Consider the following 24,639-nt stretch of genomic DNA (forward strand, 5'->3'; position numbering starts at 1 on the left):
ACTACTACAAAAATCATTAAAAGTTTAAAACTAAAAAAAGTTAACATTTCAAAAAGATTAAAACTAAAAACCCACAAAAATAGAAAATTACATAAAAACAAAAAAACAGAAAATGAAAAAAAAGCAAATTACCCAAAGCCAAATCGGGCTGGGCTTGCTGCTGGGAGGGGATCGGGGTGGGGAGGAAAGGGGGAAAAGAGGAGAGTGGGTTTTGGGTTCTGAGTTTCAGGTGGGTTTGTGGATTCTAGGTTTTGGGGGTTTTGGGAGTTCTCAGTTCTGGGTTTTAGGTGGGATTTGTAGGGGTCTGGTTTCGGTGGTGTTGGTGGCAGAGGGTGAATTGAAAGGAGCGGGGAGATAGAGTGAGGCAGAGAAAGAAGTAAGGGGGTGGGTTTCAGTGGGAAGCAGGGGGAGGGCCGGCAACAAGGAGGAGAGGGGAGGGGGCACCTGCGCCTGCTGGAGAGAAAGGGAGGGAGAAGAGAAGGAAAGAGAGAGAGGGGCTCGGGGTGGGGGGAAAAAGAAGAAGAAAATAAAGAGAGGAGGCGGTGTGCACAAGATGGGGCTGGGAGAGAAGGAAATGGGGCTGAAAAGGTAAGTTCGAGGCTGGCAAGAGCACCGAGGTTGGGTGGAGATGGGATCGAGAGAGGTGAGAGATGAGAGTTTTGACAAATCATAAAATTAGTTTTAAATATTTTGATTTATTTTTAGTAGTAAATTTTTTGCTTTTTTTTTTTTTTTTAGTTTTTTTCATTTTTGTTAACAGAGTTGACAGATTGTCTCATATTAATACAAATCCTAAATATGTGTCTTATGTTGAGAGTAATGTGGAGCAATGTCCCACATCGGAAAACTAAAGCTTAGCATATGTGCTTATAAGCCTTGGGCCTCTCCACCCATTGCCAATTGGTTTTTGGTTGGATGCTCTAATTCTATCATGGTATCAGAGCTTGGTTATCCGCATGTAAGGCCTAACTGCCACACGTGCTCCCACGTCACCCAATACAATTTGTTCACGTGTAAGGCTCAAAATATCGCCACACGTACGGGGGCGTGTTGAGAGTAATTTGGAGCAATGTCCCACATCGGAAAACTAGAGCTTTCTAATTCTATCATCTTAAATTAGCACAAACCCAAACTGGTGTCCTAAACTAAGATTAACCCCAAAATAAGTGTCATGTTTGAAATTTTATTTTATTTTTATTATTTTTTTTATACAAACTCAACTGTGAATGTCTAACAATCACAATTTTTTTATTGATTTGTTCTTTTTTCAGTGTTTGCGAGGCCCCCAAGCCTAAATAAAAAACATTAAACCCTTTTAAACTTGAAAGCAAACGTGACTTTAAAGCAAATGTCTAACAACCACAACTTTTTTACTGATTTTTTACAACTGTGACTGTTCGATAATCACAACTTTAAAATAAACCGAAAAAACAAAAATAAAAAACTAATGAAAAACCACCGAGCGCTATTTGTCAAAAAATTCACATTTCATACAAATTTGTGACCTAATAAAAAATGTCTTGCTCTAGCTAGGTTAGTACCTAAACTAAAAAAAATTAGTGTCTTGCTGCTTTGTTGAAAAACAATTGATATTTGGTATTTAATCATTATCTTCTATTATTTTAACACAATTAGCTATTGATGCCATGATATTTTTATCTCAAATAATACAAGAAAAAAGAGAGAATGATCATTGAAGTCCACTTTTAAGCCTGCTTTGTTTAATAATTTACCTAATGTTTTCAAATGGTAAACTGGGCATATGATTGTGTTAGTATATTTATTTTTCACACATATACATGTAACAAAAAAACAAAAGAACCAAACAGTCTGTAAGGTCAGATTGAATCTATCTCCACCTTCCAGTTTCTATACAAAGCCCCTCTCTTCTTCACTCAAAGAGGTAATGCACTCTCTTTATCTGTCCCTAAGTTTAATTATGCCAATATATTTGCAGTGGATGGAGAAGAACCATAACTTTGGAGACAAGGAACACATTTTTCTCTCAACAAAGTTTACATATCGGCATGCATTAGGAACTGCCTTATTTTTCTTGATTGCTGTTTTATAGTCCAGTTATCACTCTCTTCAACAATGCATAGAATTTTTGGTTGTTACAGGGCCTGAGTAATTTAGATGCCCATTTGTGTGTTTGTGTTTAGCCTTGAATGTTTAACATTCAAAGAAGATGCATGTTTTGGAGTATATGCCAAAGATTGAAGAGATATATCAGTTACACTTCCAAGTTCCAACGCCTCTAGGAAGCGAAACTTTATGCAATATTACACAGATTTAAGTTAAACTTGTGTATAGGCACATCCCAACACAGTAGTAGAGACCCCTTGCTAGTAGTTGCGCTTTGAGCCATGTGCAAAAATATTGCAATGGTCAATGTCAAAAGTGCTGCTGCAGGGTTTTTCCATAACATACAAACTCATCGCAACGGCCAGTGTCAAGAGTTCAATATCAAAATCTCAGGCTTTCAAATTCCATGCTCTGTCTGCTTGAACTCATTTTAGGGAAAAAAAAAAAAAAGATCCTTAGCATGAATGCTTCAGTCCAAAGAAAAGAGTAGTAGAATCTCACTTTTCCAAGAACAACTGTAGACTTTTTATCAGAAAACAATATGTGAAAAGAATAAACACACATCCAAAAAAGAAAAAAATGATTTGGGTTTCCACAAGGCTTGAGCTGTTTCCTTATTTTATCTATTTTGTAACTAATGACATGGACTCAACCAGTTTGTTTCTACAATAGAATGCAAGGTTTGACAGAGGCTTATTAATGAAACTCACTGTTTAAATGTAACATTACAGAGGCTTCCCTGCATCATTTCTCACAGAAAGCGAAAGGGAATAACAAAACAGAGCCACTCTATTCCATAAGATTGCTTTTGTATTTCAAAGATTCACACAAAAAGGTGTCCCAGATGCGGCGAAAATTTTGCTGATGATTGTAGGGACTCTACTCAATTTTCTATTGAATCATCTCAAAAGGAGACGCTAACAGCATATACAAGAACAAGATAAACATGTCTCAGCTGATCCCACAAGCTACTTCATCTTTCTAAGCGTGTTCACGTAGGTATAACTGGAAAATGCTACAAAAAGTTTGCGGAACCTGCAGATATCAAAAGCAAATCTTTTAAAAAGGAAGAATAGCTCATTGGACTGTCTCTAGAAACATGTCCAATTTAGGGATGGCCAGAAATTTATTACTTTGATTTTTTTTAAGTTGATGAAAGTCAATAAGATTCACAAAAATGGGAGAACATTGGTTGAGATCTCACAACAACGGTTTCCAACTACTCTCAATTTTTTTTTTTTGGTCTAAATACTTATTAGTTTATTTTTTCTGGTCGAACTACTTTCAACTGATAAAAAGTAAAAACATACCAAACCCATTGGCTTGAATGTTGTGCCATCGCTAGGAAGCTCTTTCGGGGCTGCTCATTTAGCAAGCAATGCAACACTTCGTGTGAGCAATGCATGGGATACAAATCAGACAACCATATATCCAATGGTCCGCTATACTTGCGTAATATATTGGTACTGACCTGGAAACAATAATGGGGACAACAAAAGATAAATTTATCACTAGTTGAACAATATATATGCTTAGTATATGCTACTTCTTTAACTAGAATTAGAGTAACAGAGTGCAAAAAAATAAAAAGTCATCACCAACATGACATTATTATGTAAGAACTTAGTTGAAATAAAGTTTCGTTATTTGAGAACAGATCAGAATTTCAGAATACTTAATGATTGTAGATGGTATTAATATTTGTGAACCTGTCAACCACTAGAATTGGAAGAGTTAACTAAAAGCCACTGATTTGAAATAAAAGAAGAATAAAATCTAAAGAAGAGAAAACATACAAGTTCCCAGGCTTCAATATTCCTTTGTGAAGATGCATCTAAGAGCTTCCTGCTTACAACATGAACAAACATTAAAGAGACTTGGACCATATTCTATCGAGCAACAGTAAACAGATAATACACAAAATTGTCATCCAGGAAGTGGTACAGCCACCAAAATGGGAACCAACAATAGGCAACTAACTGAATTCATTTAAGGCAACTACATCATTGTCTTATTTTATGCAGTCACAACAGTTGTAAGAATTTGCAGGAGTATTCTCATCAATTAATAATGTTTTAAATGCTGTGCGGAGACCTAAGTGGAAAACCTTTTTCAATGAGAAGACTTCAGTTTGGGCTGAGTGGTATACACTAGGCTAAGCAACAATACCTCACAGCCAAAACTAGAGGTTCACTCCTTTCATTTTATCACCGTCGGAAGTACAATTAAAAATTAAAAAGAGTTTAAGCTTTTTTTAAAAAAAATTTGTCAGAAGAAGTTTCACTCCTTTCATTTTATTTCCTTGAAGTCTTAACAGTTAGCAAAAAAAAGTACCAAAGAAGTCCAATACATTTGTAGTAAATTCAAGACAAAGGTAATATCAAAACAAAATGGCCAATTGAAGACAAACCATCCACATCTTTATTAAACCAACTTGCTAAAAATTGGAAAATTTAATCACAATTTCTACCAATGAAACAATGTTCAAAATAGCTACTTTTAACTCTCCCAATTCCTTTTAGGGGATGACATTAGAAGTTAAAGTTTGTCTGAAAGTGGTAAGTATGTAAGGTTTGAAACTTTAAATGATAGATGGTAGAAAAACTGACCAGCAAAAGAATATATTCACTTGACGTAAAGAGTAGTTATCAATCTTAACTTTTTGTAACATTTATTTTAGTGTCATAAGATATCAAACATATATAGGTAAACATATAAGAGGAAACTCCTTTCAGTTTTAAAAATATTAATCAAATGTGATAACAGAGTTCAACTAACCTTACCCCATAATGCACAGCACGGTGATTACAATGGCCTGAAACTCCGTGATGATCAAAAGTAATTATCTGATAAAGCCCATGTGGAATGGATCTTAGAAATTAGAAATGTGATCGAAACATTAGCTAAAATTTTTTACAAAAACAGCAGTCCACTAAATGCTTATTGCATCACCATGAAAAGACAAGAACTTCAGCAGAACCAAAATTCACCAGCAGAAATGACAATAGATGGTAGAAAGATAAAGCATTAATTTGTTTTGAAGGGTTATCTTACCAAGTCAATGTCATGACTCACAATTTCCTCTTCAATAATCTTTGCCAGTAAATTATGGTTCCAAACTTTGCCAAAACCATCCTAAGGATTGAAGAATATGCAGTTATAGACACCTCAAGATAGTAATAGAAATTATACTAGTTGAATAGTTGAGCAAAAACCTGAAGATCAGGGTGGTCAAGAATCTTCACATGTTGATGTGGAACCTGAATATCCAATTTCGAATGTTATAAAATCTAAAATAATGCTCTGGTGAAAATACTTAACAATGATTCATAGGTTACAAAGGAAAAAAAAAAAGTTCTGCAAGCAACAACCCTTAATAGGATCTTCAGGATTGGATGAAATGAAGTTAACAACACTTGAACAACTTTAGTGATGGGTGGAATGCATGTACAGAAGCTTAAGTTTTAGCTCACAACATTATACCAAGTGAATTTCAAAGCCTCAACTCTCTTGTTCCACATTGCATACTACCTTGAGGATTGCAGAAGCCTGGTAGAGCTCTTCTTTTCTGGTAATTCCTTTGCCATCTGCATCACCTACAACAGATGAAACTAAAAATTAATTACTCTCTGGAAAGATACATAACAATTAGTTACAATAAGCTGTGGTTAAGGCTAAATCTATTGTAACGCAATAGAATGAAACCACCAGAAAGATCTGGAGGGAAATTCTTATCCCATCCCAAGGAATGGGCTTACCTTTACTCTAGATACATTTATGGATGGAAAACTTAACTCTTGTATAAGTTGCTACTCAAACTGCACTCAGTGTGTAAGTTGTTACTATAATACACACAAATCTTATAAGTTGTGATTATAAAATTTTTAACCCACAAAACCTAAGTTATTTTCACTTTTCCTGTTGGTTACAGAGAACCAAAACCAATACTTCAAAACCGATTAAGTAGAGTTAAATAGTTTCCATAACCAATGATGACCTCAGCTGTGCTGTATAATTTACAACTCTGTCATTTGATCTGAAAGATCCCTAATAATAGTCTAGGGTTGTGTTTATGTAAAATTGATCCACTTGATGTAATCAAAGGAAAATTACCAAACCAAGTACAAGGCAAGGGGTTCAACCTTGTCTTTGTCCAGCAGAGGAATTCGAACAATAATATATAGACAATCCACAAACTTATCTAATGTGGAAGAGTTCCTACTTCAAAGGGCTATTAGGAGAAAAAGTCATTCCACCACAATTTTAATTTGTGAGCAAGTTTATGGTTTAAGTTAACGGAGATAGAAGTTTAATTAAAATACCAAAACGAAAAATGTAAAATGTCTAACAAACCAGTACATGTATCTGAACTTGAAAAATGCAAAGAAAAAGTTATATGCAGATGAAAGTATGTTACAGATTTTAAACAACAAAAAAAAGTGAGTATTACCAATTGACAAGCATAAAATGTGAATATCATGCCCTCTCGAGGTGAGGTAGTTTATTGTAGGAGTAAAAAACCTGCAGAAATGCAACAAAAAGTTTTAGCACAACATAACTATAAATCGCAATGCATCACACTATACACTTTGGCCCAAAAAAAAGACCTCATCTCTAAACATAAAAGCGTCACAGTTGGATAGGAAAAAGAAAACCCTTCAAACAAATGAAATTAGGCCATCAGCCAATCAGTAGAGTAGTGCCAACACCCATTTTTCCCTTTTTGGCCACTAAGTAGTGCTAATCGTCATGGATAATATTTAACTTTGAAAGTATATTCATATATCAACATAGAAGGGCATTAGAGGCAAGCTGATGTTTATTTGGTCAAGATAAATTCTCCCAAGACCCCATTCCAACATTCAAGAAGTACCAACTCAAACTAAGAGCTAAAGAACTCAGTTGAAATCAGCAGTATTAGAAGCAGTGATAATGCAATTTTGTATGGCTATGCTTACATGGACTCATCATCTGGGTGGGCAACAACCAGCAATACATTTCTCTTGTTGACACCACCACCTGATTTAATGAATACATTGTACTTAATCAATAAACAGAAAAAACACCCAGAAAAGAAGAAAGCTCATGCAGACCACCCACCATTACTCGAATTATTCAAAAAAACACCCTTGGAAGGTGAATATGAACCAAGAAGAATTTTGCATAGAGAAGCTACCCACAGTACAATCACAGAAGAAATAATCAAGAACCATGCCATCTAGCATGCCCCTGCAGACACAAAAAACATGTTTTCTGTGATACCCAATTCATAAAAACAAACAACCAGCACTCCGAAGTCAAGAATGGAACAAACAGAGTAAGCCCACAAAAAAAAAGATTGAATATAGTCCATTGCCTGCAATTTTAAGTAGCATTTATCAAACACATGGATTCCAATACCAGAAAACTATGAATGCCATCAATGGTAGTAAGAGTTAAACATTCACTTATAAATAAGCAATACTGAGTCTGTGATGGGTTTAAGGAAGCCTCAAAAATTTGATAATAACAATAAATCCAATAACCCAATATGGATCTCCGATAACTAAAATGAAATGCATAAAAACAGTTATAGATTAAAATAAAGAGCAAGATCGTGCTCTTGAAATAGATTTCGAGGTCAGAAGATAAAGAGGAGTTAAGTAGCGTGCTCACCTGTATGAGCCAGAGAGCAATCTCTTTCTGTTTCAGACGAAAATTTTCTCAGAAAATTACTTCTGGGAATTACCAGGACGGATTCAGGATTTCAAACTGGAGTGGGCTAAAAAAAACTCGACTGTACGAGGAAATTTCATTAATAAACAAAAAAGATACACCTAGCAACCTTACTTCTAGCAATATGCAACTAAGATTTTAAGATTGAAATATGCAGCTTACCAAACCAACAATAATGAAATATACAACTTGTTTTCCGAACTTCCACTTCCAAAGATTGAGCTTACTGAACTTGGCACCTGAAATTTACAAGCAATCCCACATCAATCAAGTTGATCACATATGCTTTTACTAATGAAATCTGTGTCCATATGTTCGGACATCATATACTCTCTCACACTCTACGGGACCAAACTTCGTCTTTGTCTTCTTTTTACTAGAATTCTATGATTGCTTTTATGGCCATCGGCCCATGGCTTGTTCTATTCAGCAACTGGAGACTATACATATACAAGTTAGACTTTACTAAGTAAACAAGAATGCAGATAAACATACAAAACAATTCTACTGGAGTAATGGACTTGCTCTTTCTTCCTGCCCCTCACCAGGCAGTCAGCACTCCCACCCCATATACAAATACAACGCAAGTATTGTAGCTGATAATTGGTAATGGAGAACCAAAAGCTATATGTTTAAGAAAAAAAAAAAAAACTGATTTGTTAAAAATTTGGGGTAATATTGAAATGGGTATGGGTCTGATCATTGGGAATTCGGGCATAAAATCCAACAAAATAAAACATTCCTAAATTTAATCCCTAAATTCAAATGGGGTTCTCAGTTCTCACATTTAAACCTAACCTAAATACTCAAATTTAATCCCTAAATAACTAAATTCACACCTAAATTCATCCCCAAAGATTTAAACTAAAATTAAACTTAGAAAAAAAAAAAAAAAAAAAAAGAGAGATTCAAGAGAAATACCTGCCCATGCGGAAAATAAAGATTGAAGGCGATGATTTGGATGGCTAGTGAGTGGTGAGACTGAGTGAAAACTGAGAGTTGAGAGTCTTGAGACTTGAGTGAGAGTTGAGACAGAGCGAGGGACCAGAGACCAGCGAGAGAACGAAGAGTGTGGTCGTTTTGTTATTTTAATCAGGGTGGGCTGGGCTTATAACATACTAAAAATGTACGACATTCACTCGTCCCAATCGTCTATTTCTATTAGATCCCCCATCTTTGACAGAAGAACACCCTAATCATCCATCCCTTACGGGCAAGACCACCGGACCGGAGCAAACGATGGACCATCACCACCAACGCCTTCAGCAACAACAGTTCCAAGCCCAACAACAACAACACTTCCAACAACAACAGCTTCAGCAACAACAGTTCCAACAACAACAGCACCTTCAGCAACATTTTCATCGTCAACCTCAATTACAACAACAAAATTATACTACTCAAGCTTATAATACGTACCAATCAAACCCAGCTTATCAATTCCCTTATCGGTACCCACAACATGCACAACAGCAAGTACAACATCAACAGCAGCAACATCCTTATAATTACCCATCAGCCAATGCCTATCAGCAACAACCTTATCCACAACCGGTCCAACTTCCCGAGCCGGCACAGGTCCAAACGCCCGGGGTTTCGGTCCGGCCGCTGCTGGACCCCACGGAGACTGCGGCGCTTGCCGTGTTGTCGCGGCTGGGGCAATTTCCAGGGACTCAATGGACGGTTCCAATGCATCCACAGGTAGAGTGTTTTGGTTTTTTTCATTGGACTAGTGGCATTTTCATTTATTTGGGCGATTGATTTTTTAGTTAAATTAATTCTTTTTTTTTTTTTTATATGATTGATAACAATGAGTTGGGTTGGTTCGGTTGCTTATGTAATGCGTTTTTGTATTAATAGTGGATTCAATTTGGAACCCCCATTGTATACTTCTTTGCATAATTGAAGTTCTATAACATATGCTTCATTTTGTTGAATTTGGATTTCTTAAGAGCTTATTGGGTCCGCTTTGGTCTATAGAATTTACATGAAATGACACACAATAAGGAGTGAGTGCACTCACTTATATCAATGAGTCAATGACCCTATGTTCAGAACTACTTTAGTTAATTTCTTAGGTAACCCATGTACTATGCAACTTTCATTTTCTTTAATTTGATGTAACATGCTTGACTGATTCTACAGATGCTGTTGTTTTGAACTGTGGCCCTTAGCATGATTTTCAAGTGCCCATATGTTAAAATTGAAAAAAGCACTTATTAGTTGCTTTGTTTTTGTGTTGTTTGTTTGAATTTTAGTTAGCGGACTTATGACCTTTGGTTTTTGTTTGATAATGTTACAAATGACTGTATGTTTCATGTCATTCTTCACTAATCGATCTTAGGTATATAATATGAATTCTGAAATATTTTGTAAAATAAAATTTAATCTGTAAAATTTTAAAAAATTGGTCTCCAGAATGAGCAACCATAAAGCAACTGAAAAGACAAAAACTATGTGGATCATTTTTTTCCATAGTTGAGACAATTCAACCCCATTATAATCCAATAGAGGCCCTTGCCATTGGGCACACTCCACTTTTTGGTTAATCTCTAGGGGTTTTTGGTAGCCATCGTAAGAGTTTAATTTGCATAGTGTGTCTGATCTGTTGGACTTAGGTGCTGTTTGTTCAGGGTTCTTTGTAAGATTTCTTGATGAGTGCAAGATCTTTTACCAACATGGTGCCCAATCTTTTGCATCAAGATGGACAGATTGAGGATGTGGCAGAAAATGGTTGGTTGTTCTATCCTTCTGTTTCTTTTGTTGTTTTGCCCAGAAAACAAAAGATTTGGTGATAATGGACTTTAGAAATAAGTAGTAAGGGAAGGATATCTTCTTTTCTTTTTTCTTTTTTCTGGGTTAAGTGAGATACCCTTTCCTTATAAGATCACATATACTTATTTTATAAAATTCCTATCAATACTTGAGGAAAGTAGGCTGCGATTATCAGGAAATCGTCTAAGTTAATGACATGTTCTGGAATCAAACACTAGTGGAGTTTTCCTTTTAACGTTTTTAAATGTCTTTTCAATATTTTAGTTTACATGCTTTGAAAACACAGCTCTGTGCTGGTTTTGGTGATCAGAGAGTGATGACTTGTGTGATGAGTGATGGCTATAATGTAGTTGCTTCTCCAAACCTACCATATCTTCTTTCTTCCAGACACCATCCTCTTCCCATTTTTTGTTTTAGAAGTTCTCTGGTGAAATAATAACATACTTTAAGATAATCTGCATAAACTCAAAATAGGTGCAGATACATGAACTTAAAGGAGGACTTGTTTGAAGTTCAGCTGATCTTAACCATTCTAACTTTTTTCTTGCTCAAATATGGTAAAAGTAAGCCACCAGCGTTGGTGCAGGTACTAGCCTTATTAATTGAAATAACCTGCAAATTTAGGAAACTTCTGTACAATGAGAAGTAACATATCAGATTTGTTGACAGCTGTTTGGAGACTTTTATCATCTTTTTTTACAAGTAACTGTTCGAATTAAGTTTTTATTTGTTGTTGGTTTAGCTTCACAAATATTGTTTTTCTGCTTTCTGTCAATTAAGGTTTAAGCCCAACCAGAGGTTTTGTACAGCTCTATGCCTGGTATCTGCTCCTTTATGTCGCCAGTTATCATTTTTGTCTCACCATACTTTCTTTTCAAAAAGCCTTTATGTTGGTTTTAGGTGTATGTATTTCTTTTGAGCAGAATTTAGAAGCAAATCTATGGTCTTCATTTCTTCTGACTTGTGTTGAAGTTGAAGCCACTTTTTATGATTATCTTGCTCTGTTACATTCTGAAGGGTTGAAGCACTGATAGTGCACAAAATTCTTTATTGGCCAATGTAATTGATGTTGGTATTCTAAGCCACAAAAGGTTTTTCTTGATTGCAAATTCTATGGGTTAATTTGTAAGTTAAAGAGGGTTTTTTTCTGATTGCAAACCTTATTGTTTTCTTTGTCTTTTCATTTGGCTTGTATCCATTTTTCTACATTCTTGATAACCTTCCAAGCTTTTGCAGGTTGGTCAGCCTCCATACAACCTCCATACAGCTTCCATACACCAAGGAAATTTTGGTTACAGCCACACGGGATCTGGTGGTGCTGGCCCATCTTTCATTGGGAGAGCACATGGTCCGGGTAATGGTGGTCCTCTGCACTTCCCTCAACATGGTGTCACTTCAACATCTTCACACCCTGCACTTACAGTTGCTGCGAAGTTGAAATCTACATCAGCACTGAAAACAGAAGTTCCAAAATCCCTGAAACCTCAGCTTAGGTGTGAGATTTGTCAGGTTTCATGCACTACTTTGGAAATTCTTAAGCAGCACACTAATGGAAAGCGACATAAAAGGAACATTGAAAATGCTGATGCACAGGATGGAGAAGAGAAGAAGCCAACAAAGAAGCACAAGGTGAGGAGCGGTGGTAGAGGCCACCGAGCTACACACGGGCCAGTAGGGCTTCAAGTTCTTTACCCCCCTAACCCAAACGATGAAACTCTTTTCCATCCCCAGGAAGGGAAATATATGCCTCCCCATGTGTACCAAGACATACTAGTGGAAACAAGTTCAAACCCCGAAATTCAACAAAATCCTACGACCCAATGGTCAGAACCCCTTCCTGGAAGTGGAAGCCATAGTATTGTCACAGAAGGACCAGAAATCATGCAAGCTGTCACGGAAGAACCGGAAATCAGGCAAGCTATCACAGAAGAACCAGAAACCGGGCTAGCAGCTTCTATTGAGGCCAATAATTTGAATGGGTCTTCAGAGACCAAAGATCAGGGGTCAGACCCTCAATCACATAACACAATTTTAGAAACTGACCAGGTGATTCCAGTGCCCCAGTAAGTTGCTCTGCTCCTAAATCATGGAGCTGCAATGTATTAGACGTGTAAACAAATGAAGTAAAATGGCCCATGTAGCACTACATGCTTTTTTGTTTTTGGATTTCGTATACAACATCTTTTGAATTTTACCCCATTGAAAATGTTCTTCAATTGAACACCAAGTTCAATAACATAGTTTTTCTTTAAGCTAATTTACAGGGTACTTGCATGTTAGAATGATTATGGTCCATCTTATTGTGTTTTTGTGCAATGGCACTCAGTGTCGATTAGATGTCAGAATTCTGTCATGGGGAACAATTTGTAATGAATACATTCATCATGGAAATAAAATCGATAGTTGAAATTTTCTTTGAAAGAATTTGCGGGTAAACTTGGACTACATTTTTGTATTCTTTACATCTATTCACTACTCTATTTCAACCCTTCCACCATGGAATTAGCATTCTTGCCCTCCTTTCCATCCGACTCCAATTATAGTTTTTAGTTGGATTTATTGCAAGGAAAATATAGAAGAAATTGTTTGCTTAGCCTTCTTCCAGCTTGCAGTCCAATGATTTTTTTTTTTTTTTGAAGTGTGGTCCAATGATTGAATTATCATTTTTTAGCTTCCATTTAAGAATTATCCTTCCAATCCACATTCCCATTAATTTTAAAGATAATTAGACTTGAGTTTTTTAGAAAAACAGTTTTTCGATAGAAACCAAAGTCATTTTAAAATTTATAAAAAAAATCATTTTAATTCATAATAAAATTCTTTAATTTATAAGAATGTTTTTTTAATTTACAATAAAGTCTTTTTAATTTATAAGAAAATTATTTTAATTCATAATAAAGTATTCTTCTGATTTGAAGGATATTTCCCTTCCTAGGGTGTAGAATGAGCTTTATAGAGACTACATGTTAAGTTTTAACTCGCCCAAAATCCCGGAGTTAAAACCTAACATAAAACCGTATAAAAAAAAATTTATTAAAAATCATAAATCACTACCGGTCTTAATCTAAGAAAAATTTATAAAATTCACTTAATTCTAAATTTTCCTTAATTTTATCTAATTAATTATCGTCTTATCATCCTTTCAATTCTTCCACATAATGTGTTTGTCTAATTTAGTTGGCAATTTTTTATAGCAAAATAGCATATGGGCTACTTTTGGGTCTAAAATGTTATTAGATTACTATTTTGTCTACAGATCATTCTTTATCCCTCACCACCTTAATGCCATCCTCCAGCCAACTGCCGGTCACATTCCGGCCGGCATCCGACAACCCATCTGGGATTGGCCTCCGGGGAATATGTTTATATAAATATGTTTTAAAAAAAATTCACTTTTTTTTTTTGTTTTGTTACATTGAAAGAAATATTTTTTTTAGAAAAAAGAAAAGAAAAAATACATAGCACAGAGGTTGGGCGTGTGATAGTTGTAGTCATGTAGATACTTGGGAAAAAGCAAAGAAAATATCTAAAAGTGGAAAGCTGAAGACCCTCGGCCCATATCCGGTCCATGTTGCTTGACCGCCCCATTACGTCATTTAAGCAGCTTTGCCCTGTAAATAATCACTTCAATCCACACCTACGCACAACAGAGTTTTTGGGACTTGAGACAGAGCTTCAAGTTTCATCCATGGCTGCCCACTCCGACGATTTAGACCAACTCCTTGATAGTAATACCCACAAGCTTTCACTTTCTCTTTCCCTTCCCTCTCTCTTGGAATCTTGTAATTTTACCTTTCAATTGCTTTTTCAGGTGCTTTAGATGACTTCGAGAATCTCAACCTCAACAAACCCTCCCTTCAAAGGTTTCTCTCTCTCTCTCTCTCTCTCTCTCTCTCTCTCTCTCTGTCTCTCATATTTTTCTCCAAAGCTTGAAGCTTTTACTATGGAAATTCTCATGCGTGTCTTATGGAGAAAAAGGAAAAAAGTTAAAACCATTTCCGTGTTTGTTTTTTATAAATATCTCTGTGTGTGTATGTGCGTATAGTTAGGCAGTTTATAATTCTTCAAAAATGCTTGTCTAGAATTGTTTATGAAAGTAGAACCAAGAATAAAATGTCATTCAACTTTCTGTTTCAACCCAATAAAGAAATCATAATGGGTGTTTATATTTTTCTTTTGCCCAAATTGTTCAACACCATTTTTAACTAAATGAACTTCTTTATAAATTCAACCCATCAAGAAAATGGTAAAAGAGGGGGTGTAAAATGAATTTTGTTTTTGTATTTATCTCATTATTCCAAGTGGGATTGTATAAAACTTCTGCTCGAAACTGAATTTTCAACTTTCCTTTGCTTATTATAGAAGTAAAGAAGCTGCAGAGAACAAGAAAGAACCTCCTTCTTTGCCTTCTGGGGTTCAAGGACTTGGCTTGGGATTACCTGACATTAGAACAAAAAAAAAGGGAAAACAAAAGGTTTCAGAGGAATCCCATGTCTCTGAGGCACTCGATAAGCTCAGAGAGCAGACAAGAGAGGCTGTTAAGGGACTGGAATCCGTGACAAGTGCGCAACCTGGTGGAGATGATTTAAGTAAGGAGTCAATGGAGGATTGGGTCAAGCAGTTTGAGGAACTTGCTGGGTCTCAGGTAATTGGCTTTGTTTTTTCTTATGAATTGCGGTTTCGCTCAATGTCAAGCTTTAGTTTCTAATTGTTTGGTTGAGTTTTTATGCAGTTTGAGCTGTTATTGGCTTGTGAATTGGAATTGAGACATGATTATGCTTGACATTTTTTATACTTATTAAGATAATACATAGGTTTTTTTGGATTAAGGTTGGAGTTTGATAAAATTTAGGCCATAAAACTTATCATTCTTTTTACTTGAAATATGGATTAACTTTTTTTTGGATTAAGGTTGAGGAACTTTCCATTTGTTTATCTTTTACAAAGTTTTGAAATATGGTCTGACGTAAATTTTAATTGCAAAATGGTTGTGTGTGATTGTGCTGCCTTGTGTTCTGATTTCGAGTATATTGATAAGGAGAATAATTGTCAATTGCTTGCTGAGTATCACTCATTCTGGGAAATTTTGTTTGCTAAGAATTGGATTAGGTTTTTTTTTTTTTACTTTAGTCTTGTTTAAGCTTGGTTATGAACTTGTGATAGTGAAGCATTTTGGATCAATTTTCTCACAGAACCATGGATATGAAGGCACTAATTAACTTTATTTTGTGGGCTTGTGCTTGAGGTACATTCAATGTGAGACGATCATAAAACTTTGTGCCAACCATTCCGTTAGTTCTACTACATCTTGAGTATTATTATTCATAATAGGCATTCTCCATGTACCAAATATATTTTCCATTTAGTATTATTCATCATAGACATTTATTGGGGGAGGGGGTTTGGCAATAATTGGGGAGAGGGCTGGTGATTTCATGGGATAGCGTTCGTTTGTGGGCATCCCTATGGGCATCTGTTTCTTCTGAATTCTCGGAAGCACCTTCTTTTTGCAATTGTTACAGAGTGGAAGGTAGCTGTTATTTAGGGAGAAATTTTAGTCATTGTAATTAAGGTTCTCTTTAGGTCTGTAGCAGATAGTTTTGTTTTTAAGTGGGAATCTTGTCCTCTGAAAGGTTGTACTTTCTATTTTATTTAATAAAATTTGTTTCTCATTAAAAATCAGATATTTCCTGGTAATCTTCTTTTTACTAAACTTTTGGAACTCGGATGGCGGTTCTTTCTTTCCTTTGGAGAAGCATAGTTAGAAGTTTTGATTACTATTTCAACAAAACATTAGCCAACTCCTAGCTTTTGGGTGTATTTGTTAGCATTATCTTTCAAATAACAAATCTGTCTAGGTTTAATAAAAATGGCGATTGTTGTCATTTTAATAGTCCATTCCAATGGGAATACCAAAAGAGAGTCCCAATTAAAATGACATGGACAAGTATGTTTCTGAAATTTGAATGTCCTATGCTTTGGACTCTTTATTTTATTAGTATTTTTTTTTCCAATAGCCTAGGGGGTGTACACATGTTCAGAAGAAGTATTCAAGCTTTAATAGACCTGTTAATGCAGTATCTTTATATTTTTTTTCTTGTTCTCTTCCGTTTTTTCTTTCACCTAACTTGTATGTGAGACTGCTTTCTGTTGACTTCTTTTCAAAAGAAAGAGACTACTTTCTGTTCAAGTGTTTACAATGTGTTGGCTTTTGATCTGAAAAATTTGAACCAAAGTGGGTTTAAGACTGTGTCACGTTAATCACAATAATGAACTTCGACTTCTCTGCATTGTTAGGTTTTGAGCCATTATGGCTTGTTGTAGCTACTAAATTTTTCGGTTATTTGCTAAATATGCATTATCTTTTACATTCCTCCTTGATGCTTTGTCAATTTGGTCAAACCTCTATATGTCCAAGATGTTGAATAAAAGCACTAATATCTTGTTATTGTTGATTTTCCCCTTGCTTCCTAGGACATGGGATCTCTTGTTGACACCATGATGCAACAGCTTTTGTCTAAGGAGATTCTTCATGAACCGATGAAGGAAATTGGAGAAAGATATCCAAAGTGGTTGAAAGAGCATGAAGAAAGTTTGAGTAAAGAAGAATATGATCGTTATTTCCACCAGTATGAACTCATAAAAGAACTTAATGAAGTCTATGAAAATGATTCTGGTAACTTCAACAAAATTTTTGAGCTCATGCAGAATATGCAAGAATGCGGCCAGCCACTTGATGATATTGTGCAAGAGCTAGCTCCTGATTTTGACCTAGCTAGTCTTGGACAACTGTAAGTTTTCTACTGTGTTAGTTATGGGAATCTGAATTTATTGGTTCACATGCAAGATTCAGAGTGCACATATATCTTAAATTTGCTGGTAATCATATTTGTTATTGTTTTTATGTTTTTCTTAGATGTTATTTATTTGGAAGGACGACTGTTGATTGGATGACATTAGGAAAATGGTTTCTGAATAAATTTATTGTTAGCTAATGAATCAATTGCTTCAGTCTTATTCATTCTAAGAGTTCTAGACCATCTGTTAGGTCAAAATTTATGTACTACTAAGTTGAGAATATAAGTATGGCTCTTCCTTAAAGCTGTGAGAACTTGAAGAGAGGAAAAAAAAAACTGAGATACAAATTTAAAGAGAAGTTCTGCCTGTTTCTTTGTCATGTCAAAATTTAATATGCACTCAAGTTACTGGAAAAATCAAGATAGCTTTGTTTTTGGAATTAATGTCTATAGCTTATGCAACAATTACTATTGATAGGACATCAGAAATATTATCTCAGTACATGCTATCCTTGTGCCAGTGGCACCATCTATTTGCATAGTTTAGAACTTTGGTCAGTTGTATGAACTTACTGACCAACATTGCTCTCCTTTGCAGATCTCCAGAGATGCTAGAGTCGCAGACAAATTGTTGTATAATGTGATCAAATGTCTTCCATTTTGGCTACCTACATTACCCCCTAGCTGTTTCCTTTACCCTTGGGGGCACACAGTTCTTTTTTTTTCAAAATTTGTGAAAATAAAGTGGTTATTGCCTGAATTGCAGTTTAATTTTGTCAAGTTCTTATGATTTTTTTAGCTGACCAATTTCAGAAAAAGGTTTAGGACATGTAAGCTTGTATAAAATTTGGGATGATATGGGAAGGAAAATTTCTTAGAGGCTGCTGAAGTACATTATTCTATTTGTTTGGTGATTTTTTTAAGCATCTTTTTCAATTACATTATTCTATTTGTTATATTCATGGCTATGATTTCCAGGCTTACATTGCATGCATAAACACAGCAATTCCGTTACTGTATATTTCCGTTTATTAATTTTTGTTTGTCCATTCGAGGAAAAGGATCTTCCCAGCAACCGTTGTATACTTGTATATGCCCAACCCTTTACGGGGCTGGTCACGTGATTGGTTGTTGTGAGAGTTGTGTAGAATTGTTGTAAGGAAAATTCTCCTAGACCCATGTGTGTGAGAAAGAAGCATGCAACTGTAAGCACTATAGTTCCAAATTAAAAACAATTGAGCCATTTTTATATTAAATTCATACAACCAAATACAATGAAAGCCTTTGGCCAAAGATTATTTCAAGTGAAGAAACATAAATGGTTTTAGGATTGAATGAAAGAATATATGAATTGTGAAGAGAAGGAATTAAAGAATTGTGTTGTGGGATATGATGGGAAAGCTAAGCATCAGAGGGAGCAATCCAGTGCCTTCCATTGACGAAACTCTTGACCAGGAATGGATGGGCCAAATCATAGTCAAGCTCTGGGGCACGTGACACCCCACGCAGGGCTTCTGCTCCAGGCCCCCAGCACTTGTACACTCCTAGAAACACACCCCTGCAGTGCAACAAACAATGCAACAATTAAACATCCTCAACCCAAGTGAGGTCAGGTAAACAAGTCCTAGGTCTGTTTGGGGATAATAGTTTTAGAAACCCAAACATTCTCTTCTTTTCCCAGGTCTCTCGACAAGAAATCTTTGTGAATTGTGAAAATATTGGACTTGTTGACTATTTGATGCCATGATAATGATTAGGAAGCCCAAACCCCCATAATTGAACACAAAACCCAAAATAAAATGGGCCCTACAGACGTGTTTGTCAAAAGATAGACACAAAGGGTGGGCCTATTAATCAAATAACATAATGGGGTTGTGATCTGGGAGCATAATGAGGAATGATTAAGAGAAATTATGGTTCAAAAAGAAAAATTAACAGCAAGTAAAAGATGTGGAGTTTTACTTTGTATCGGTTGTGTTCTTCCAGTCACCCCAGGCTCCATGCGCGACCACCTTATCAAAGTAGGTGTAGGAGTATACGATCCTGGAGTACTTGCCCATGGCCCGGCCCACATATAATGGGCCTGTACCAGTCACCCGGCAGTTCACGAAAGCAAAGCCCGATTTCTCATCCGGCGACTTTCTGAATTGGGCCGCGATTGACCCGAATTTAGTGGCTATTGAGTGCAGCTCGCAATCCTGTGCCAGCAGTTAAACAGTGAAACATTAAACACTCAAAGTCAAACAACTCATTGCAGCCAAAAGTCACCGCAAAGCAGTAACAAATATAATTATAGCATAGAGTCGTAGACCCACTTGGATTTGTGATGAAAATAATGTTGTCCACCACTTTTAATCTACGTGTAATATCTATCTCTCATCAAGTCGATGATAAAAGAGATAAATACGTAAAGTATATGCAGAAACTTTTTAGTTTTTATTAGTGGTTTTGTAGATGTTAACTAATAATGTGATTAATTATGGTTTCGAATAGCTAGCCTCACCTCAGTCCATCTTTGTATTATATATACTTGGTTTTTATTTAGTTCGAATTTACTTTGAGATCTTATGCACGATGAAAAATGTGAGTTTGACCTCTATCAGATATATGATAGACATATATATGGTGTATACAAAAATGAATTTTGAAGAGATCTTTTTTTCTTGCGACCCAAAAAAGAATGATTGCTGCCATTGGCAGAAAAAACACTGGTGAAGGAAAAGCTTTCTTACCTTTCTTGGTCACTTTATGCAACAAGCTGATCACTTTTTCAGACACACACAGATGCTGCAGAAATGCAGCATGCTTTTTCTTTCGGCAGATTGATTATTATAATTTATAATAATGTGCATATATATATATATATATATATATCTACGTTTCAAATATAGAAGAGTCACGGGGTCACGGGATTCATAACTTTTTCACAATTGTATGTATATATACACATACTTCAAGACAATTAAGCACTACTTCTTGGTTAAATAGAGCACGTACAACACAAAGACAAACGTAGCATGCACAGTACTATATATAATTTTTTGTTGATGATATTGAAAGTTGAAAACGACAACTTAGGTTAAACGTTTTAGGTTTGGTGTTTAATGTATGGTTTAAAAGTGTGTTGAAAAAATCATCAAATGAAAGTTCAAGAAATTAAATAATTAGACATATATAGTTAAACATTATATGAACACAAGAAAAAATGAAGTGCCATAATTAAGTTAATGAATTATGGGTCCTCACTTTGTACATGGAGCGGCCATTTCCAAAAATGAAGTCTATGGAACCCTCAATGTAACACTCCTTGAAGTAATGGCGTCCCACATCGTCACAAAGCGTGTCTTGGGCGCCGTAGAAGCCGCAGCCGGAGAAGTACGCCTTGTCGCCTGATATCCGAAACGCCGCCGCTTGCCAGCCTTGCATCCCCGGCATCGGAGCCGGTGCTGTATTCTATATATATACAATATATTAATTAAAAAAATTATTTATGTCCATGCATGCAAATAATCACATTAATTACCATAATGAATAGTACTTTGATATATACTTATACTATATGTACCTTGAAGCTAATGTTTCTAGCAGAAAAATAGTTGGCAAAAACAGTAACAGAAGCTGTTCTGTAAGTGCGTAGCTGCTGGCCATTGGGTCCTCGGTCGTTGGCTCGGTCGTGCCATTCGATCACCGTCACGTCTTTCCCTGCGCCTTGAAACGTGATGTAAGGCTTTGTCGCCGGCACTACCACTTTCTCTCTACATATCCATTACAACAAAGTTTTGAATAGAAAGCGTACGTATTTTAAGACAACGTCTTGAAATAATTATATAAAAAATGCTACCGAGTAAAAACCGCTTATTAAACTAGAATGTTATTATTACATGTAATATCCGGGGTTGATTTGGATGACAACATTGACCCTATTGTTGTCCGGGACTGCATTGACAGCGGATTGGACGGACCGGAAATTGCCGGAGTCGTTTATGTCGACGGTGATGAGCCGGTAACCGACGGGTCCGACCCACTTATGGTGGTGCTTGGTAGAGTTGTTGGATGATGAAGTAGTAGAAGTAGGACCATTCATATTACTCCCAGCTGGGGCTGATGAGCTGCTCATCACTCGCACTGCTTCTGCATGAAACAACAACAAAGTAGTAGTGAGTATGAAGCTGCAGCAGAGCAAGTAGAAATAAGTGAATGACAGAAAAGAAGCCATTAAATTAAATAAAAATAGAATTAAATGGTCAGAGAGAAATCGAATGATAGAAGAAAGAGAATGTTGATTGAATGTCTTTAATGTGGGATCGATTGCAAGAGCCAAGAGCTAAGGAGAGATATGAAGGAATATATATATATATATATAATGCAATGTGTGTGTGGAAGACACAGAGAAACAACATTTATAATCTGAATAATATTGTAAAGTATAATTTTTGTTTTTTAGGGAGAGACCTTTGTAATCGTTTCCAACGGTCATTTTTTAGGCTTATCCCTGTGGGTTGGTTATAGAGAGCTTGGGTTTTTGGCTATACAGCTAGCTAGCTATATATTAATTTTTTAGTGTGACGTGGATTGTATATTCTATTATGTGGAATGTGGGTCAATATGTTTTTGGCTTTTGCAGTAGTGAGTGTCTGAGTTAGATACCTCCTAAAGTCTCCTAAGTACTAGTATGTCTCTTACAGGCTTACCACAGCTTGGAATCTAGCTCAGTGTACATATATAATTACACTCATTCCGTGATTTTAGTAATTGTCTAATTAGGGTTTAGACTGATTTTAGTAATTGATGCAGACAGATTTGGGAAATGCATGTGAAATGATTATTCCAAGTTGAATTATGTTATCCTATGTTTGAGGTGGCTAGCTTTTATATCATATGGGAGTCATGATGGGTTACAGTCATTATTTAATTTTAAGCTGATCAATCATCTTAATTATAAATTATATATTTGTATGCCTGTATGGTATGGGTTACCATCATTTAAATTAAATTAATTTTCTCTACAGTAACGTACAGCAGCAGCATTCATTCATATATGGTCTTCCTGGTAGCTCTGGTCTGAACTGTCATGCATATTTCACTTTAAATGAGTATAGGAGTACATCGTTTTCTGTAAGGTAGCATTTTTACCATTAAATGATGGATATATGGTATCAGTTGTCATAGACGCTCTCCATTTTTCGTGATGATAGAATGATCTTGTCTTGTACGTATGGGCAATGTTAAAAAAACACTACCAATGCAACACAATGGCTTATGAGATTTTGGGGTTCAAGAATCACAGAAAACCCATATGATATACCCCCAGGAAATCCTGCTATATATGTGAAATTGTGAACTAATTAATGAACTTAATGTTGGGACAAGAAATCAGAAAATAAAAAAAACAAAAGAATTTATTAGCTATGGTTCCTTTTTTTTTTTTTTGTTGGTGCCATTCCTCTACTTCCCTCAAACGGTCATCTTTGCCCACCATCCAGTGGTGCAGTGGTGCGGTGGTGGCGTGCATGACAATCGACAAGTGATGGTCCAGGCATGGTTAAATACCATTTTGTATTGTATTGCAGCTCACTTCCAAACATTTCTGGACCATGTGGGCCCCTACCTGTTTTTCGAAACCCACTTTTTCGAACGTTGGGACGATCTGAGCCCAACCCATTTCCTCAATTTGGACATGGAGCCAAATTGCCCAAACCCAGACATACATTGCCTCTTCTGACTAAATTGCCCCCAGTCAACCACATGCGTATCAGAAAATTTCCTTATGATTTTTTTTTTTTCAAGGAATAAACTGCAACCCTCATAATAACGGTTAGGATTTGGATTCTCTACTAATCCAAATTTATTAAACATCGAAAGTAAGAGGTGAGACAGCAGTTATCGGAAATAAATGAATTAAAATCGTAGTGAAATTTTGAGAATAGCTCATTCAAATCATGGATGAATTTTGATAATAGCCCAAAGATGCAAAGACATTATCAACAAAGTTGATTTCTTTCATAATGTTATGAAACTGAATACTCTCAAACAAAGGAGCAATAATGGTGCAAATCTTCTAGGGAATAGAGCATTGCTCCATGGACAACTAATGAGCAACTTAAGAGCTTCTTTCAACTTATAAAATTACGATAGTTAGAGTGAGTGATCTTCTTAATTTTTTCCTCTTTTGGTCTGTATAAGTGATTATATATGCAAAGCAAACCAACATTATTTTATAGCAATCATACTAGAGTTATTAAAAACTTTCCTAAAATATTAATCATTATTATAGGTAGGTTATAAGATAATACTAATATTTCACTTGTTAAAAATAAAAAATTTTAGAGTGAAGCTTGGATATAAACTAATAAACATTGTCACAATCAATACACACTTTTAAACTTTGTTATATTGTTTCCATTCACATTTGTCACATTTCTAGGGTTTGACTTGTTGTTCCTTTTGGGCTTTGTTGTTGTCTTTTTGGGATTGGATCTAAGCTTGGGCATTGTGTTTGGTTTGTTTCTTTATTTCGATCTTTCTTTTTGTGATGTTAGTGTTGGGACTTTGCATTTGTAGTTTGATTTTGTGATGGTGTGTAGTTCGGCCTGGTAAGAATGGGTTGGGGATATGGACTTTGGTCCATTTGTATCCAATCTCTACTTTGTATTGTAAATTTGTAATCTCTCTCTTCTCAAATCAAGTTCTATTTACCGAAAAAATAATCAGATACTTGGAGTCATCAATCGTACCTCATGAGCTTACTAGGGTATTAAAAATTCAAACCAATCAAATCAATCCAATTTCAATTGAATTCGATTGGATACTTCTTCTTTTTTCTTATTAAAGGGATTGGATGCTAATTATACAAACCCAATTTAATTGGATTAGTAAAAAAATAATCCATCAAATTAGTATTGGTCAGCTGACAAATTTGGTCCTAGTAGTTTGGCATGGTATGGTTTCTATTTTCTTCCGTTTTGTCTTAATTTATTTGGACCACGTCCCATGTACTTGTTGAGACTTTTACATTATTTTTTAGTGATTAAATTAGTTAGTTAAAATTACCGGCAAAAAAAAAATTAGTTAGTTAAAATCGCGCCATTATACAAAGTAAGGTGAATACTTTTGATTCATTAAAATGACATAAATTAGTCAAAATAATAAAAAATATATATCAAATTCTAAAATTGTTCAATGATCATTTAGTCTAGTGGATGACACCCAATCTCTTTTTGTCGGAAGATATCTTAAATTCAAATCTCATAAACGACAATTGATTAAT

The 24,639-nt window shown here is 35.5% G+C and overlaps 4 protein-coding genes across 5 annotated transcripts; 2 read left to right on the forward strand and 2 right to left on the reverse strand.

The window, feature by feature from the left end:
• Positions 1-2,772: 2,772 nt before the first annotated feature.
• Positions 2,773-8,860, reverse strand: LOC147273776 (uncharacterized). Of its 2 annotated transcripts, none has more exons than XM_086257580.1 (13): positions 8,722-8,860; positions 7,963-8,039; positions 7,741-7,861; positions 7,186-7,314; positions 7,044-7,104; positions 6,536-6,606; positions 5,617-5,681; positions 5,301-5,345; positions 5,140-5,220; positions 4,864-4,931; positions 3,882-3,930; positions 3,396-3,556; positions 2,773-3,120 (listed from the first exon to the last, which is right to left on the reverse strand). In XM_086257580.1, the coding sequence occupies exons 4-13, from the start codon at positions 7,301-7,303 to the stop codon at positions 3,054-3,056; spliced, it is 786 nt and encodes a 261-aa protein (XP_086113706.1). In that variant the 5' UTR covers positions 7,304-7,314; positions 7,741-7,861; positions 7,963-8,039; positions 8,722-8,860; the 3' UTR covers positions 2,773-3,053. The 2 variants fall into 2 exon arrangements, with proteins under 2 accessions (XP_086113706.1, XP_086113705.1); XM_086257579.1 differs by having other exon boundaries at positions 3,882-3,933.
• Positions 8,861-9,037: 177 nt separating this feature from the next.
• Positions 9,038-12,947, forward strand: LOC147273777 (uncharacterized). Its single transcript, XM_086257578.1, has 2 exons — positions 9,038-9,501; positions 11,812-12,947. The coding sequence occupies exons 1-2, from the start codon at positions 9,040-9,042 to the stop codon at positions 12,640-12,642; spliced, it is 1,293 nt and encodes a 430-aa protein (XP_086113704.1). The 5' UTR covers positions 9,038-9,039; the 3' UTR covers positions 12,643-12,947.
• Positions 12,948-14,083: 1,136 nt separating this feature from the next.
• Positions 14,084-18,264, forward strand: LOC147273778 (peroxisome biogenesis protein 19-2-like). Its single transcript, XM_086257080.1, has 5 exons — positions 14,084-14,303; positions 14,387-14,438; positions 14,938-15,220; positions 17,050-17,366; positions 17,971-18,264. Exons 1-5 carry the CDS (start codon positions 14,144-14,146, stop codon positions 18,014-18,016), a joined length of 858 nt encoding a protein of 285 aa, XP_086113206.1. The 5' UTR covers positions 14,084-14,143; the 3' UTR covers positions 18,017-18,264.
• A 509-nt stretch (positions 18,265-18,773) lies between these two features.
• PME5 (Pectin lyase-like superfamily protein) lies at positions 18,774-21,669 on the reverse strand. The gene is made up of 5 exons (XM_086228035.1): positions 21,254-21,669; positions 20,938-21,127; positions 20,619-20,825; positions 19,335-19,570; positions 18,774-18,930 (listed from the first exon to the last, which is right to left on the reverse strand). Exons 1-5 carry the CDS (start codon positions 21,586-21,588, stop codon positions 18,774-18,776), a joined length of 1,125 nt encoding a protein of 374 aa, XP_086084161.1. The 5' UTR covers positions 21,589-21,669.
• Positions 21,670-24,639: the final 2,970 nt, after the last annotated feature.

This window comes from Dryas octopetala, chromosome 9, assembly GCF_963921425.1.
Source record: "Dryas octopetala chromosome 9, drDryOcto1.1, whole genome shotgun sequence".
In the NCBI taxonomy this organism is placed as follows: domain Eukaryota; kingdom Viridiplantae; phylum Streptophyta; class Magnoliopsida; order Rosales; family Rosaceae; genus Dryas; species Dryas octopetala.